The sequence below is a fragment of the Podarcis gaigeae genome, assembly GCF_964106915.1.
Source record: "Podarcis gaigeae genome assembly, chromosome: 14".
Taxonomy (NCBI): Eukaryota; Metazoa; Chordata; class Lepidosauria; order Squamata; family Lacertidae; genus Podarcis; species Podarcis gaigeae.
The window spans coordinates 29,823,985-29,842,118 of NC_139690.1; the positions used below are offsets into that span (position 1 = coordinate 29,823,985).

The 18,134-nt window shown below is 46.2% G+C and overlaps 1 protein-coding gene across 2 annotated transcripts in view; it reads right to left on the bottom strand.

Moving 5' to 3' along the window:
* Positions 1-2,869: 2,869 nt before the first annotated feature.
* The window catches only part of PRKCB (protein kinase C beta), a 183,175-nt gene continuing 167,910 nt past the window's right edge, over positions 2,870-18,134 (bottom strand). The window contains exon 17 of one of the 2 annotated variants that reach the window (XM_083712071.1): positions 2,870-3,565. In XM_083712071.1, coding sequence (XP_083568197.1) covers positions 3,413-3,565 — 153 coding nt within the window. In that variant the 3' untranslated portion in view covers positions 2,870-3,412. Of the gene's footprint in view, positions 3,566-9,889; positions 13,345-18,134 lie in introns of those variants that run through there. The other variant, XM_083712070.1, reaches the window with a different exon arrangement.

Genomic DNA, 18,134 nt, shown 5'->3' on the forward strand with positions numbered 1-18,134 from the left:
GGAGGATACGCAATTGCTTTCTGTTGCTGATTAGCAAGAGATTAGCAAGAGAAAGGAGACCCCTGGGTAGATTGGTTTTCCTGAAAAGGAGTGGAAGTGCTTTGAACAGATGTCAATGCTCTTGTGTGGGCCAAGGTCTTGTGTTCAAATGTCTCCTTTCCACCACACTGTGCTGATCAGTGGTTACTTTGCTATCACTGGTTTCCTGCTTGTCTGGTGTAGAGGCAAGTGTTGTAATCCTGTGCACACTTACCTGAGAGGAAGCTCCTTGGACTACCACTGAGTGGGCATGCACAGAGTTGCACCATTAGTGTGCGAACTCTGAAATCCCAATTTCAAGACTCACAAATCCACTAGGTGGGCCTGATGCAAGTGGCTCAACTTTCAAACCCTGCCTTAGCTTTGCAATATGGGCTGCCTTACACGGCTGTTGTTCTGATCATTGAGACGATGTCTGTGAAGTGCCTTGAACTTTTGGAATATGCTATATACCACTAGCAGGGGGCTTGTGGCCCTCCAGCTGCTGTTGGGCCCTAAATCCCATAATACTTGACCATTGGTCATGCTGGCTGGGGCTGTTGGGAGTTGGAGTCCAGCAACACCCAGAAGGCTGGAGCTTCCCCATCGTTATTCACACCAAGTCTTCATATGACTTACAGTGCTTCAGCAGCTCTGTGTGTGACTTCTCATCACCAGGTACTGTTGCAGCAGGTTTGTCATGGTCTTTGGCTAGACCAATAAACTTACACTGATTGCTTGATTAAGCCCCACTCATTCCCAGGCATAGGAGCCAGCTCCTAGGAGCTGACGTCCCTTCGTGCCCCGCCCAATAAAATATTTGAGGGGTCTGCCCCCCCCATTGGTGGAAATTGCCATTCAAATGGTGTGTGCTCACCACATCTTCTCATTGCTTATGTGGGGTGGGGCTTACCTGCCCCTGCCGTATTTAATTCACATTGGCACCCCTGTTCTGCGTGTAGAACAGAACTTTCCAAACTGAGTGTCATGAAACATTACATACCCTCCAACATTTCTACGATGAAAATAGGGACTTTCCATTCCATAATGATAATTTTACTGTTTATACCCCACACATCATACTGGGTTGCCCCAGCTTCTCTGGGCGGCTTCCAAATTATATAGAAACATAATAAAACATTAAACATTAAAAAAAACACCTTCCCTATACAGGATTGCCTTCAGACAGTTTCAGGGGTTAACTCCATACTCTCCAATTTTCTCCAATGAAAACAGGGGCATCATAAGGAAAAGTGGGACATTCTGGGATCAAAGCTTCTCTAAATCAGGGACGTGCCTGGAAAATAGAGACACTTGGAGGGTCTGCATGTTAGTGTGTCGGCTGCAATGTGCAGGTGTGTCGTGCAAATGCTCCCTGCATTCGTCCTGAGGCTAGAAAGGGGTTAGTTTAACCTCTGGTTTGCTAGTAAAACTGAAATACTGTGTCGTAAAAAGTGTGCCACCAGCATGAAAAGTTTGGAAAGCTCTGGTGTAGAGGATGGCAATTGCTGAGTCACTGAGATGCAGATGACCTTCAAGGCCACCTAGTCCCCAAAAGATAATCCACAGGTTGAGGCTCTGTGGTTCTGTGCACACTTACCTGGGAACAAGGCCAGCTAGCACACAGTAGGATTTTATGCAAATTCTGATACAGAACTCCATACACCAATATGGAGCTCCCTGGTGGCCCAGGAAAAGGGGTTAGATCAAAGGGATGTGTGCTTTGATCTCCATCATCAATTCACTGCTGTCCTGAATGTCTTTGTACTCCTCCAGGAAGGGGGATATCTCAACAGGAAGGGCCTTTTAGGTGGCAGGAGAGCTTCATGTCTGGAGGGAGCCTTTGTTTTCCCAAAGGACTTCTGGGACGGGGATAGAGAATGAGGTTTTGCACAGAGGATCCACAATATATCTCCTATCTTTACACTCACACACATGCATGGTGCCTTACTTTTAAAATTGGAAAAGAAACAAATATTTATGTTTGTGTGTATGAAAACCACTTTGAATTCTAATTTGGGCACAAGCTCAATTTTTACCCCCAGATGAAGGTCCACCTCATTCTTCTGGCTAGACTTTGCCATATGGTGCCATCTTCTTTGCATCTCCACCATAAGGATTCTCAAACTGATTATTAAAAATACCAGAAGGATTTTTTAAAAATAACATTCTAATTTTCCTTTTAAAAAATGCATAAGGTTTTGTATTACTAAAAGAGCAAGCCCTGAAAAAGGGAAAATTCGAACCTATAATGGTTGCAGGGCCAGTGTGGTGTAGTGGTTAGAGTGTTGGACTAGGACCTGAGAGACCATGGTTCAAATCCCCACTTGGCCATGAAGCTCATTTGGTGACCTTGGGCTACTCTCTCACTCACAGCCTAAGCTACTTTGCAGGGTTGTTTTGAAGGTAAAATGGGTGAGGAGAAATATGTGTGCCACCTTCAGCTCCTGGGAGGAATGGTGGAAGAAAAATTTAATAGAATTAATTTTAAAAATTAAAACTAATTAATTTAGCCAACATTTGATCCAGGCAAGCCACCAGAATAAGCTCTCCTTCCTCTTGCGGAGACAGCGTCAATCACTTGGTCAAATTCTGAAAATTCTTCCATAACAATTGACTTGCAAAAATTTGTCTTAAATTAAAAAAACAATTCATCATAGGGCACTGTTAAAACTGCCAATGGTTCCAACGATTTGAAAAGGCCATCTCCATTTTTTTCCTTACAAAAATGAAGAAGTAGAAGCAACATTTACAAGAACATAGACAGAAATTCCATTTTTGGAAGTTTCCTGCCTGGATATTTGACAGGCTATTCCCAAATGTGTTGACAGAAACTAATGTGGAAGACAGATAGATTTCAAAAGATAAGCAAGTTTATGAAGCAGACGTCTTCACATCAACAGGGTTGACTCGGTTCAGTTCTGGCTTAAACAGAAACAAACGAACAGAAAGAATCTTGGGAAACAAGGTCACAGTCATTGCAAAACGCTGTGGCACGACGGCTGAGGATATTGACCATGCTTAGCATTCAAATAAGACAAGAAAACACTGGCATTTCAGTTTCATTTGAAAATACAAAGACAGTAGTAAAGTTGATATTTCGAGACAATACTCTTTGACATGTTTCAAAACTCTATTGGTAGTTTAGCCAACTAGCTAGAGATTCTAGAAACGCTATTCCTTTTGCAGACCAGTCAAAGAACAAACCATATATTGCACACACAGAGGAGAAGTGGCCAAAGACAGACGTCCCTCTCTTCTCCAACGAGGGCATGTGGATGTCGGAACGGATGCACCATTAACCCCGGAAGACTCGTGTCCATATATACAAGGCAATCTGGAATTCAGGACTGTGATTACAAAAGCAGAGGACCAGAAGGATTTGCCACGTCGCCTAAACATGAATGACAAACTCAGGGTTAGTGTAGGAGAATCCTGCAAACTCGTTCTGGTCCAAGTTCATGATGAAGAGTTTGTCGGTGGGCGTGAGTTCCACAGGCTGCCTCGTGAACTCCTTATCGAAGTTGGAAGTGTCGTGTTTGTCTTTCTGTTGGATGAAAAGCACAGGGTTAAAAAGGGAGGCCGAGGGAATGGAGTGGGGGAGCAGGCCAGAGAACTCCCCCCCCAACAAACCAGCCACCAGACCCATCAGGCAGCTCAGAAGAGGAGAGGGAAGGAATAGCCATTCCTATTTCGAAGGAGATATATCGATGTGCCATCACTGTGGACCTGCAGCAGTCACTGGGAGACAGTGGGCTCTGTGTCTCCGCAGGGATAAATATCCCCTTGTTTTGGACCAAACTTTCTACTTCCAAAAATGTCAGCAATGGTTACAATCCAAATGTGTGCACACAACAATCTAGGAAGAGCAGATTTCTACTGCTGCTTCTGCAGCCTGAGTTCTCAAAGCATTTTTAAAGGCAGGGATAGGGAACCTCAGGTCTGGGAGCCAAAGCACTGCCCCCCCAGGTCAATCTGGCCCCCGGGACTCCCCCCAAACTATGCTCTTCTTGCTGGCCCTGTTCTACATGCTCCTCGAGTACTTTTGCCAGGCTGGAATTTGTCCAAATTGTGATAATGCCTCTTGCTCATCTGGAGTCGATGGGGGCCAAAAACATGTGTGTGCCTGGAACGTAGCCTAAGTGTACACAGGTAACGGTCATACCTGTTGCTCCTCCCACTTTTGACTCTGACCACGCCCACCACTGACATGTGGCCTACAGAAAGCTGCCCACAAGTAAAGGTGGCCTCACTCATTTTAAAGCTTTCTAAGCTGGTGAGGCTTGTGGTCTGATCCCAGGCATATGCTCATTTACTCAGAATGGTTATTATCTTCAGTGGTAAGCAGGTACGAAGCATGAGCTGGGAGTTCCCAGCTGGACACATCATTACGTGGCCTCAGGTATACCTTGGTTCCCGCAGCCTCAGTCACCCCTTCTGTAGTTTGGGGGCAATAATCTGCTGGAGTGGATCATTATGAGAGTTACAGAGACAATATATGTGCAGCACTTAGAGGAAGCTAGAAATTTATAGCAATAATTGCATATAAGAGTGCTACTTATTTTCTATTCGTATTAATAATACTATTAATGTAATGCATTTTTAATAGGAAAAGGGGGGCTAGGAGTTTCGTGACGAGAACTGCTGCTCAGTTAACTGTCAGACTCACTCCCATCCCCTTGACAGTGTGTGCATTCAACCCCTCTCTCCAGCACAGCCTACAAGTTTTATGTTTTATATATCAATTTTCAAACATTCTTGGGAAAGGCCATGCATTAAATTGGACATCTTACATTCCAGGTAGTGACATATTTATGCAGGGAGTGTATTTGCAGGAGGAAACAGTGAAAAACAGCAACACAGAGAGAAACAATTTTTTCCATCTTGCACTGTATTGAATATCCCTAGAACGATGCTACTGCCCTTACAGAGGGGACAAGAAGTTCTCCTGTATGTGGTGATGAAGATGAAAATGATAGCAGCAGCAGTAGTACGAATAATAATAATAATAATAATAATAATAATAATAATAATAATAATAGCAGCAGTCATAGTAGTTTCTTATCATGCAAACGTTTCATTGAATTTCATTGATTTGCAATACAGAGTTAGGAAAAGACTTGGTGAAGGAAGCATCCCTGTAAAACACAGTAAACTAGAGCCAGAAAACAAGGCATAAATGCTTCTGTTGCAGCAAGGGGAGCATTTTGCATGCTGAGGGGAGAGTTATCTTCTTCTGCAGTACCAAGGACGGGGAACCTGTAGTCCTTCGGGCATCGCTGGGATTCCACAGACGTTGGTCAACATCCAGGGATAATAATCGGAACTGTAGGCCAATGACATCTGGATGTCTACAGATTCCCAGATCTTGCACTACACCTTGTGGACAGAAGTACTCTTGTGTAACTCCCTTTCATATCAATGGCGCTGGTGCAAAAGGACATCCTAGTTAATGGTGGTCATCGCTTGCTTTGTTATGTATATACATTCTACGAGGAAGCCAATCCAGGGATTCCCTGCCCAAATTCTATTATGCAATTAATAATGGTGCTGCAGTGAAAGGGGAACCCTAGATGGCTTTCAACCTGGTGCCCACCAGATCTTTTGGGGAACATGCTTGCTGGTTTCCCACAGGCACTGGTTGGCCACTATGAGAACAGGACTAGATGGGCCACTGGCTGATCCAGCAAGCTCTTCTGATGTTCTTAGGAAAGTCTCGTGGTCCATATGGCTTCCCTTCAATTAGAGATTGGGTGGAAGACAGGGTAGTGAGTGCATGCATACACACATAGCTCAGTGGCAGAGCATCTGCCTTGCATGCAGAAGGCCTCAAGTTCAATCCCTGGCAGCTCCAGGTAGGGCTGGGAGGGAACCCTGTCTGAAATCCTGGAGAGCCACTGCCTATCTGTGTAGACCAGGCTTCCTCAAACTTGGACCTCCAGATGTTTTGAGACTACAATTCCCATCATCCCTGACCACTGGTCCTGCTAGCTAGGGATCATGGGAGTTGTAGGCCAGAAACATCTGGAGGGCTGAGTTTGAGGAAGCCTGGTGTAAACAATACTGAGCTAGATGGACCAGGGGTCTGATTCAGTATAGAAGAGCTTCCTGTATTCCTATGCAGGAAAACCCTTGAGTGTACATTCTCGGGATCAGAGCTAGTTTTTACAAACAAACAAACAAACAAACAAACAAACAAACAAACAAACAAACAAACAAACATTTGCCAAACAATAATCACTTTCTATAATTTCTCTTGGATTCTATAACCATTAAGGTTGTCAGAATTTGGAAGCATGCCCTCCCAGAGAGGCCTCTGCTTGGTGATTGCATCATAGTAGGTCTGTCACCTACCCACACCTAAACTATGGGGGCTGGAGCAGCTGAACCAGCATTCACAGCCTCCGGCATTACTCCTGCCTGGCTGCTGATTAAATGCCAACATGGCTGAAGTCATTAGGACCATATGAATGAGCAAGCTTTTGTGGGATGAACTTTTTCACCAGCCTACTAATGTGTGGTAGAGCATGTAGCAAAATGGCCACCTATTAAGGACCCTGAGATGGGTGAAACATCCAATCACATATTTAATGTAGGTGTTTTCTGACACACAGCTGAGATGATGACAGACTCTCATGTTGCAAAGGTCTGACTTTTCAATGAGAAGTTATGCAAGCCACAGCTCATCACTTAAGTTTCTTTTTGCGATGTGGCCCAGGAAGTCGGAAGCTGTGTTCTCACCACCCTTGCCTGTGATTGACATGAGAGCATTCCATGCAAATGGATTGGGAGGGGCCATAGCTCAAAGGAAGAACAGCTGCTTCGCCTGCTGAAGGCCCCAGATTCAATCCCTGCCACCCTCAGGTCAAAGAATCTTTGATAAAAACTAAGGTAGCATAGCAGGATGATGTTGTAGTCCAAAACATCTGGAGGGCACCAGGTTGGAGAAGCTGGTTGAAAATGACTGGCTTCTCCATGAAATTATTTCAGTCATAAAGGAGTCTTGTAGCAGGGCTCTGTCCCCTGACCACATAACTTACCCTATGAGCTCCATCCCTTTAGTAGCCAAGAGTAGTTTTCTCTTGCAGCAGAGTCCACTTACACCCTCCAAAGCGTCATTCATGCAGTAGGAGTTGAAATACCTTGGAGGACTGTCATCAACCCCAGTAGGCAGGACGTGGTCAGATGGGCCAATGACTTGAGTTGATTGACGGCCAAACCCATTTCTTGGTGGTTTCATCACTCTCTGGTTGACCTCAGCTATTTGTCCCAAGCCATCCCCATTACCACTAGCGCTTAAACAAGGAATTAGCTCATCTCTTTGCACATTCAGTATCTTATAAAGGTTGGATCTGGGCTGAAGCAGGCTATATTTTGATCCCCGGTGAGATTCTAACCATTTTAAGGGATCCCCACCTTAGGTATAATAACCCTGTCTGACAGACACTTAAAGAAATAAATAAGTTTCAGGCTGGCTCTATATCTTCCCAGACTCAGAGTTAACATATACCTTACAGATTTACCAAATGCTTGTTTAAGATAATAAGGGAGACCAAGATAAAAAGAGAAGTTTGTTTCAAAAACGACAGCAGCCATGTTTAGGTCTTCAGTGGGTTGGTTGCACCAGGGATACTGATGTTACTGAGGGCTATTGCCCAGTAACTTTTTTTTGGCAGCACCATCTGTTTCATGTTTACTTGGAGCTGCCTTCTGCCAAGTTGAATCAATGGTCCATCTATCACTGTAATGTCTACACTGATTGGCAGCAGTTCCCCAGCGTTTCAGGCAGGGGAGGCTCCTACCCTACCTAAAGGTGCCAAGGACTGAGCCTGGGGACGTTCTGCAGTGAAAGCAGATGGTCTACCACTAAGGTAAGATTCTAGTCCTCATGATTTTGAATAGAAGGCTAATTTAAATAGGAACACTGGAAGCTACCTTATCCTAACCACCGGTCTACCCAGTTCAGTATTGTTTACACTGACTGGCAGTGGCTCTCCAGGGTTTCAGGAAGGAGACGTTCCCAGCCATACTTAGAGATGCTTCCAGGGATTGAACCTGGGCCCTTCTGCATGCAGAGCAAGTGCTCTGCCACCAATCCATGGCCCTTACTCAAATGCAATGAGACTGACTCCCAGCCCCAAACTGCAATCCAAGTCAGACCCATTGACTCCTAGGTGAGTGAGTGTAAGATTGCAGCAACGGTCAGCTCATTGTATTCCATGGGAAAACCCAAGTAGCCATTTGTTCAGCTTTAAATAGCAGCTTTCATGGGGAAAGCTCTGGAGTGTGTGTGCTCAGACATGGAGCTTTAAAGTGAGGACTTGTACCTGGAAAGAGTGGGGCAAAAGGTAAATGCAGATAAGTCCATCACCAGATACATCCCAAGGCTGCTATTTGCTCACAAGGACATCTGCCTCCAGAGCAAAACCATCAGGCTGCTGATGTCTCATGCAATGACCAGGTGGGACCTGATGGAGCAAACACTTTGGGGGTGCCCCCCATCAAAAACATCATCAACAGTTTTGAAATACCTAGCAGAGGAAGGCTGCTTCCTTTGCGGAGAACGAGAGAACAAAGGTATGATCTTCCATTCTTTGGCTTGAGCGAAGTTAGGCCTTATGGCAGGCATAGGCAAACTCGGCCCCCCAGATGTTTTGGGATTACAACTCCCATGATCCCTAGCTAACAGGACCAGTGGTCAGGGATGATGGGAATTGTAGTCTCAAAACATCTGGAGGGCTGAGTTTGCCTATGCCTGCCTTATGGCTTCTTATGCTGGCTGTTCAATAGTTGGGCAGGAGACAAAGTCACAGCACCTTCCCTTTCTAGTGGGAAGCCCATCCAATTTTTGCATACATTTACAGGGCAGGGAGCATGGAATTCAGTTCAGCAAAGGAGCAGGCTAATTGGACCACCCAAATCTTTCCACCTCACTCAAGAAGGGTTGACTAGTGACACACCTATTGTGCAAACCTGGTCCACTTGATTGCCAGCCTCAGAGTTGCTGTACTGGATCAATGTCAATGGTAGGGATGGAGAATGGAGACGAGAGAGTTCACCTGGATCCATCCAAAAGCATGTGAAGTCCAAGTGGCTTAAATTTCATTGTAAGATGTGAATTCATGGCTCCCAGACCAGGCTGCTCCAGGTATGTAGATGCTACAGATAGCTTGTACCCTGTCCTGATAGGTTACGTTCTCTCAGAAGGTCCCAATGAACCCAGAAGCTCAAAGGGTCCACCGCTGTGATGAGTTTCCTGGAGGAAGGCTTTTTAAGATTGGGCTTCTCATCCGTACCTGTTAGGCTCTTCCACCCAGGTTATCTAGTGTATAAAACTGCTTAGATAGACTTTCCCACAAACTGAAATGCAGAACTGAAATTTCAGTCTGCAGAGGGGAGCACTTTCCTTTCTTTTTCCTTAAAAAAACACAAACTGATCACATCAAACAATTTTATAAAAGCAGTAATAAGGCCTTGTTGAAAGAACACCTTCAAGCTCACAACATTAAGGACTTCACATGCTAAGTTTAGTAGTTTAGTTCATACTTCCCCAAACTTGTGCCCTCCCAATGTTTTGGACTACAATTCACATTGAAGCCAGCATCATATGGCCATGCTAGCTGGGGCTGATGGGAGTTGTAGTCCAAAACATCTGGAAGGCACCAGGTTGCGTTGGAAAGCTGGCTGAGACCCTGGAGTATAATTCTGAGCACCCACACCTGGAAATGTTTTCAAATTTTAACTCTGTAAATTGTTTGCAAACAGATTTGAGACGTGATTCTGCTTGCAATTTTCTTCTGCAGTAACCCCCATGCCTATCACCATACTGTCATTTAGTCTCGTTTACAAATAAGTTGAGTTTTCCTCCAACCAAGATTTCTGACTCTTTATTTTATAATTGTATCTGGGGAAAAAATTGGCACATGAACAACTCAAAGCGAACGGTAAGTGAAGAACCCCTCCCCACCCCCAAAGAGAGAATAAAAGGTGTCCGAGCAGCATCAGAGTCTTAAAAGAACCCATTTCATTTTCCTTCAAGGTTGCCAGCCCTACTGGCAAAGGAGAATTCCAGTGGCAAGTCTTTGTTACTTTCAGAAGATTAGTTGAGACAATAAAATAAAATAAAACACAGCTTCAGTCAAGTTACACAAATACTGTTTGGACTTTTAAATATCAGCTTCATTTTAGTAAAAATACTCAGGTTTTTGACACACGTAAAGCGCAGTGGAACAGACAGGAGTTTGTCGATTTGGCAACTGGACAGACAGCACCCCACCCCACCCCAAATACTTTTAAGGAAAGAAACCCACAAAGGTTTGATAGGGTAACGTCGACACCGTGACATGAGTGGTAGATACTAGGGTGACCATTGGTTCCAAAGCATTCACAGGAAATCCTGCCATCTTGTTCAGCTTTGCTGGACCAGATTGTAGCCAACTGATGGGTTATGAGCAGGGAATTGACTGACACAGCCCTGCCTGCGTGTGATACTGTTCTTTCTTCCCGGGAGCTCAGGCATCAGTCTGCGTGTGGTTAGAAATTAGCCTGAAACTCTGGGGGCCCACGCTGAGCTTGCAGCCTCTGCTTGGGAAGAAGCCCCTGGTCAACCTGCTTGCCACCAGCTCAGCATCAACCTGGGCTGAGAAGCAGGATGTTGCTGGACCCTTTGGGCTGAAAACCATGAAAAATGGATAGCGAGAAGTTCTCTCTCTCTCTCTCTCTCTCTCTCTCTCTCTCTCATGCAACCCAGAGCTTTGCAACTTAAGGAAGAGCATATGGGGCTGCCTGGCAAAGAGTCAGACCCACCGGGACCAGCTAGCTCAGAATTGTCTACACTGATCAGCAGCAGTGGCTCTCTGGGGTTTCAGACAAGAGAATGTTTCCAGCCCTTGCCGCAGATGCCATTGGCAACTGACCTTCTGCATGCCAAGCAGATGCTCTACCACTAAGCTACAGCACGGCAAATCTGCCAGTTTCAGTTCGCCTCAAGTTCTCATTTATCCAATCTTAAGATGACTTCTGCACATTTCCAAATCTGTTTGCAATTTTTATTTTTATTTTTAAAAGCCCTCAAGAAAATTTATCACCATTTAAAGGCTCATCCTCACATAGTTTTTACCCTGCTCTTTCCAGGCACAGCTCTGCGCTTTTAAGTTACATGTCCGAGCGTCCTTTTTTGGCCATGAAGACTTCCCTACAAAACCCCCCTGCTCTTTAAAGCGGAAGTGCAACAAATGGCAATTAGGGTTTTCCATGGATTGTGGGTTTTCATGAGGAAAGCTCTGGAGGAGACAAAAGGCTGCTCAGACATGTAGCTTTAAAATACGGCACGTGTCCGGAAAGCATGGAGGAAAGAAAGGTGAGTGTGGATATGCCTTGAGTGCAAGTATCTCCTAATATGCACATTTTTTGTATGCAATTTTCCCACAGTGTGGGAAACAGGACGTTGAACTTGAGGGACCCCTGGTCTGATCCAGTTTCAGGGCACACCTTAGTTTCTTAGGGGCAACACAGTGTCTCAAGCCATGTGTTAAAATGCAGGACCTGTCAGATTCCTGTCAAGTTATCTCTGGGAATGCATGTGCACAATTTAAAGTGAAGCATGGAGTGGAAGCGGGAGGTTGAACCCAAGAACAGCCTCCTGGATCAGGCCAATGGCCCTTCTAGTCCAGCATCCTGTTCTCACAGCCGGATGTCCCTATGGGAAACCCAGAAGCAGGACCCAAGCGCAAGAGTTGCTCTCCTGTCCTGTGGTTTCCAGCAACTGGTATCCAGAAGCATTGCTGTCTCTGATCATGAAGGCAGAGCATAGCCATCCTGGCTAGTAGCCATCAATAGCCCTCTCCTGCATGTATTTGTCCAATCCCCTTTTAAAACCATCCAATCACTGTCTCCTGTAAAATTAGAGTTTGCCTATGTGCTGTGTAAATAAGTACTTAATGCTGCCTTTAGCTTGCTTTCCCTTCCCCCAAAGCATCCTGAGAACTGTAGTTTGATGAGGAGGCTGAAAATGCTCTGTAAGAGATCATCTCCTCCCCAACAATTCACAAGGGTCCTCAGGGATAATGCTCATAAGAACGTAAGAAAATGCTGCTGGATCAGGCCAGTGGCTCATCTAGTCCAACATCCTAGTGGCTCATCTAGTCGATTTCCCATACGCCAACCAGATGCCTGTGGGAAACCCGCAAGCAGGATTCGAGCACAAGACCCCTCTCCCCTTCTGTGGCCTCCAGAAACTGCTATTCAATTTGTGTATGTGTAGATCCAGGCATGCCCCGCTCCCCAAGTCTCCTTCACTTCATGGAGATTTATGGGGTCCTACAACCTGGCTGTGCTTTCTGCACCCCCACATTCAAGACCAAAGGGAGAAAACTCAGCACCGTCAATTTGCAATGCAAAGGCAATCTGCAGCCGTTCCTGTGCAGCTGCAGTAAAAAATGGCTGTGGGCTGCATCTGCATTCAGGCTGGATTCAGTCGGGTTGCAAGGACTCAAAAGGAAACGGGTTCACGTGTGCTGAATGATCCCTCCTCCCAAAGGTTCCCCAACTTTTTCAGGAGATAGCACCCTTTGAAAAAATGCGGGAGGGATTCCGCAATGAATTTTGTAAAAGCAAGCAAAATAGCCCAGCCTGCAAAAGTGAAAAGGCAGTAACAGCTGGTCCTTTTGCAAAATACGTAATAGAGGCAGAGAAGGATGGCAGCATCTGCAGGATTTTTACAAGTTATTAAATTAATCCACTGCTTGTCCCCTAATCTAAGGGTGGGGAACCCGTGACTCTCCAGATGTTGTTGGACTGCAACTCCCAGCAGTCCCACCCGGCATGGGCTAAGGTCAGAGATGATGGGATGTGGAGTCCAGCCACATATGGAGGGCCACAGCCCCCCTGCTCTAAACCAAGGACTAGGTGGCTTTTCTCAGGCTGATTTTGAAGCAAATTGGCTTTCTTCCCAAGCCTTGTGTCCCATCCCAAGTGTTATTAAGCCTACAGAAAGAAGCACCTTTCTTTTCCCCACAGTCTTTGAAACATGGTCATTCTAGTATCACCACAAAATAAATTCAGGTCATGACGGCTAATGGTTTGCAACAGAGGATGTCACCACAACAGCTGCCGGGAGTAGATGGTAATGGATGCGGGAGGGTGATGCTTATGGTCTACAATGGCTACTTAGCTCTTGACTTCAGCTTTAAAAAACTCAGAGTTACAAAAGGAAAATCCTTCGAATTCTGATTGGTCAATGTTCCTGATGACTTCCTGGTCGGGTGGTGTTAAGACAGGTGGGTGGCGAGTGAAAAACCGGTCGAAGTTTTCGGCGTTTCGTCCGCACTATGAAAGGGGAAAAAAAGAACTCATGGTAGGTGGCGAAAAGGGGGAAAGAAAAGCGGGAGGAGGAGAAAAAAAACAAAAACCAACCCAAATGCAAAAGTCGGAGGTGGTTTTTGCCACATCCCCACCCCGTCCCAGGCTCCAGCCCCCCACCCCCGCCCCTGGTGGTCAGGCAAAGTATCTCCAAATGAGCAAAACGAGGTGAACGAAAAAAGAAACAATGCAAAATACTTATGACTCCTTTGGCGGGAGGGTGGATCTGATTGCAACCGCGGAGTATTTTGTCATGGAGGTGCTGGGGAACTGATAAGCTGTCAGCCAGCCACCCGGCAAGTAATTGTAGGAGAAGGATGAGATGACAGGGCAATTACTTGCAGAACTCCACCAGCCGCATGCAATACCGTACCTGTCCCAGAATGTGCCACATGCATGGGAAGGTGTGTGTGTGCGGGGTGGCATCTCTCTTTTGGAAAAACAAACACATTATACTTGTATATCCTGCTCCTGCACAGAGTTCTCCATCGTCTCCCATCCAAGGGACAGATCAGGTTCACACCCGCTTAGCTTCAGCCAGGCTGCAGCCTCAGGTGTCCCCAGACCGCACCCTCTTGCAAAAAAAAGAGAGACTGGAGTTTCAGCAACATGCTTCCGGGGACCTGTGCCCCCGCTCCATTTTAAGCCCAATCAGAAGGTCGGCGGTTTGAATCCCCGCGACGGGGTGAGCTCCCGTTGTTCGGTCCCTGCTCCTGCCAACCTAGCAGTTCGAAAGCACGAAGTGCAAGTAGATAAATAAGTACCACTCCAGCGGGAAGGTAAACAGCGTTTCCGTGCACTGCTCTGGTTTGCCAGAAGCAGCTTAGTCATGCTGGCCACATGACCCGGAAGCTGTATGCCGGCTCCCTCGGCCAATAAAGCGAGATGAGCGCCGCAACCCCAGAGTCGGCCACGACTGGACCTAATGGTCAGGGGTTCCTTTACCTTTACCTTTTTAAAAACCGGCTGCTCAATCTGACAAGGCACCAAGGGGATACCACTACTGAGAACCACTGCCCACTTCTGGGCACATAGGTTCACCCCAATCTCCCCTCAGAAAGGCCAGGAAATCTGCTGTGAGAACAACAGTATTTCAATTACCAAGGAGTCCAAACTAGGCACTGTGACACACCTGTCTGTTTACCCCTCTTCTCTTCCAACTGTAACATTGAGTCATAAGCCCTCATTTTGCATATTTTCTAGGCCCTTCCCCCACCCCACCTCACATGAATGGCTGCTTCTGGAAGGGAAGGAAACCAAGGAAAGAACGATGTCACACATGGCAGGGAGGACCAAATTGGTCGAGATAGCAAGCCAGGTGTGACTGCAGTTGTGCGATCCCCTCGCCCCCACAGCAGATCGCAAGTGCAGACACTATAATGTCTACTTTGAGGCTGGGTTCCTCGGAGGAAGAGTTTGATCAACCAGTCATTGCCATGATAGCTTGGGGCATCTGCTGAGTCATTTCGTTGAGCAGCACCACTTATGCAAGTTCTCAAGATTTCATTTCATGGAAACACTTACGGCACACCCATTTTCAGACAAATCAAGTTTCAGCGGCTGAGGGCCATTGTTTGTAAGAACCAATGATTAAAGAAGAATACCAGCATAGTTTCAGTTTCCCTCTGTTTCCCAAGTGTTTCCCATTAATTTGTGATTTCCTCCGTCCCCCCAAAAGAAGTCTGCATGAAAATTTGTTTGCATTTCCCTGAGAGTGCTCATTTTTGCACGTGATTCTGTCTGATGCAAGCATATTTTTTTTGCAACCAATTTTCCCAACACAAGGTAGTTTTGAACATTATTGTCACCAGGATATGCATTTTTAGAGAACTGCACCATAAAATTCAGAGCAGTGTGGAGTTCCAAGGATGTGCTTCAGTTTGTTCACTGGCCGGCAATTGCAAATTGAGTACATCCAAAGTAACAAGAGAACAGGAAAAAATTATCTCCCTGCCCCCCACCCAAATCCCTATAATCCAAGCCTTTGCCTGCGCCTACTGGGCTGTTTGGGTTGCGATCTATCAGCTCTGAAAAGAGGACCTTTAAGTGTCTAGCTCATACATTGCAAGCTCAGAGAGGATGCTTTTAAGGGAACACAAGAACATCTTCTATGGGATTCGACTCTGCCAATCAAAGGGCTTGTCAGCGTCAGCATTAATGGCTTCCCTTTAATGGTGACTGAACTGTTGTTCATATCAAACGGACCATCTAAGCCTTGCTCTCTTGGCGTGATGCCCTCAGAGGAAATGGAGGCGCTTAGAAGTACCGTACATCCCTCCTTCATGCACACACACAGTTTTTAAAAAGTAGCCACTCATCCCAGGCAGTAGCTTTTTTCACCGCTGTGTTTTTACCCCCTGCATGGTATTTAACTTTCATTTGCTAAGAAAAACAATTTGCATTTTTAATAAACGTAACAGCAGGCTCTTAAAAAAAATTAATTATTCAAGGCAAACACTTGCAAACTGTCAAGCCTCTTCAGCTTCTCACAACTGGGAGCTTGTAGCAGGGAAAGGAGGCTACTCTGGGGTCCACGTATTCCTTCCCCAAATCCCACGACCACCGCAGGATCTTTCAGCAAAAAGTGCCCCACCACCAACCTTCCTTTCCAGAGATCCAAGCAGAAAGCTGTTCCCATCATGCTGAGTCCACTGGAACCCAGAAAGTGGCCTCATACCAGGTTCCAATATTTGCCCATCAAACAGCAGTGTCATGGGCAAAAAAGGTCTTCTCATTCGCTCTCTCTCTCTCTCTCTCTCTCTCTCTCTCTCTCTGGCCATAACCAGAGATTGAACTCACAACCTTTCCCATGAAAAGCATAATAATTTTGTCCACCAGTGAAATACAGTCCCTCCCCATAACCATTGGAGGTAGTGTTGAGTGAGGTCTGATTTCAGCAGAGACATTTACCATGGGCTACAGCTGGAAGGTACCCAAGGGTCATCTAATCCAACCCCCTGCCATGCAGGAATTGCAGCTAAATAATTCCTGACAGATGACCACCCCACTTCTGCTTAAAAACCTCCAATGAAGGAGAGTCCAACACCTTCCAAGGAAGTCCTTTAGATTCTTTTGGAATCTTAGGAAAGGCTGGATTCTTTTAGAACCTGCTGCTGTATCCAATCTAGTGCTAGGTTAAAGTCACTTAGCGGTATACTTGTTCCACTCGTTTTGCACCAGTGAAATGTTGTTGCACAAGATAACGCATAAGCAGGTTGCTGGCAACTTTGTGGCACAACGGATTGCGAAATCCATGGTGCAATCAGTTTCTGTTAGCGCAGGTATGGCGTCGGATTCATCTGTTGAGCAACATTAAAACTCACTTTGCACTAGAGAGCCCTATGCCTGGAAAATCCAAGAGCTAATTTGCGTCCCCGAAGAGGCCTATCGAAAATATGAGAAGAGCAGATATGCTGTGTTTTGGCTTGTGGTCTCTGGAAGCACAGATAGCCTGAGACCTGGATATGCCCCCTGCTACAAGGAGAACCTAATTTCCTAAGGCCAGTGGGGGCTGCTAACTTCTAGACATCTGGTCCTGCTGAAATAAATAAAAGGAGAGGGGCCTTTTCAGGGGTGGTCTCTCCTTAGATAGGCTCCTAGGCAAGCCCTGGTTCAAATCTCAATCATGCCCCAATTAGGAACACAGGAAGATACCATATACAAAGTCAAACCAATGGTCCATCTAGCCCAGTGTTGTCTACACTGGCTGGCAGTCGGTTTCCAGGGTTTGAGGCAGGGACTCTTCCTAAGCCCTTCCTGTAGATGCCATTGGGGGTTGAACCTGGGACGTTCTGCATGCAAAGCAGGTTGTGCTGTATCAAAGGTGAACTGCTCCAGAAGCTGTGCTTATGCCATGTTGGCACTCAAGATAACCCTTTCATTAATCAAAAGCTGCTGTGGTTCTGGGCTCATACATCTTCAGATATGCCTGCTTTGATATACTAATTGGCTTGCTTTGATGGTACCCTTATCCATGGGAACTGGGATGTTGGGCTCCGAGCCCAGAAGAGGAACTATCTGTAATGTTTTGGGTACCGGCCACCTACAGCCTGGCCATCTCCTTGCTGTGGAGCCCATCCCATGGAAGGCTTTGAGCTGGGCCAAGGGGAACTGACAGGCTGCTGTGCTGTAAGCCAATGCCTTTCTTCAATAAAAGCATCAGAACTGGCCATTCTGGTGTCTTTTGGATCCTCCTGCGTCTCACAAACTCCCACAAGCTTTCCTCCAGCTCTGCAACTGTGGTTTGGGTTTACAACACAGGTGCTCTGCCAATGGCCCTTCCCCAAGCTGGGCAAGCTCTCAGCCTGCACTTCTTCCCTCTTCAATAATGATCTACCAAAGAGTGTTATCGGGAAAATCTCTAAAACCATGTCAGGGAAATGCTTTGGAGATTCTGCAACGTTCTATAGTGTGACAAGTGTCACTCTTACTCAGGGGCCAGTGGGAAAGCAAAGCATGTTTGGGGAAGGAGCAAGAGCCCCTCTTTACCCCCCCCCCTTTGAGTGCAGGAGCCAAACAGCAATCCTGTAACGAAGGTGCAAGGTTGCTCTTGCCATTTTCATTTTGGATAGCGGAGTCTGCAGCTCACAGCTGCAAGAGGAGGAGTTTTATCAGCACGTGCACTGAGGCACTGAAACATGCACAGGGTCTCTAAGAGCTGGATGTGCAGAACGGCTGTAAAAGGTAGCTAGCTGCCTGCCTGGATGTCTGTGTTTTTCTTTAAGCAGCTATTTTTTGGGGGTGGTGGTTATTAAGCC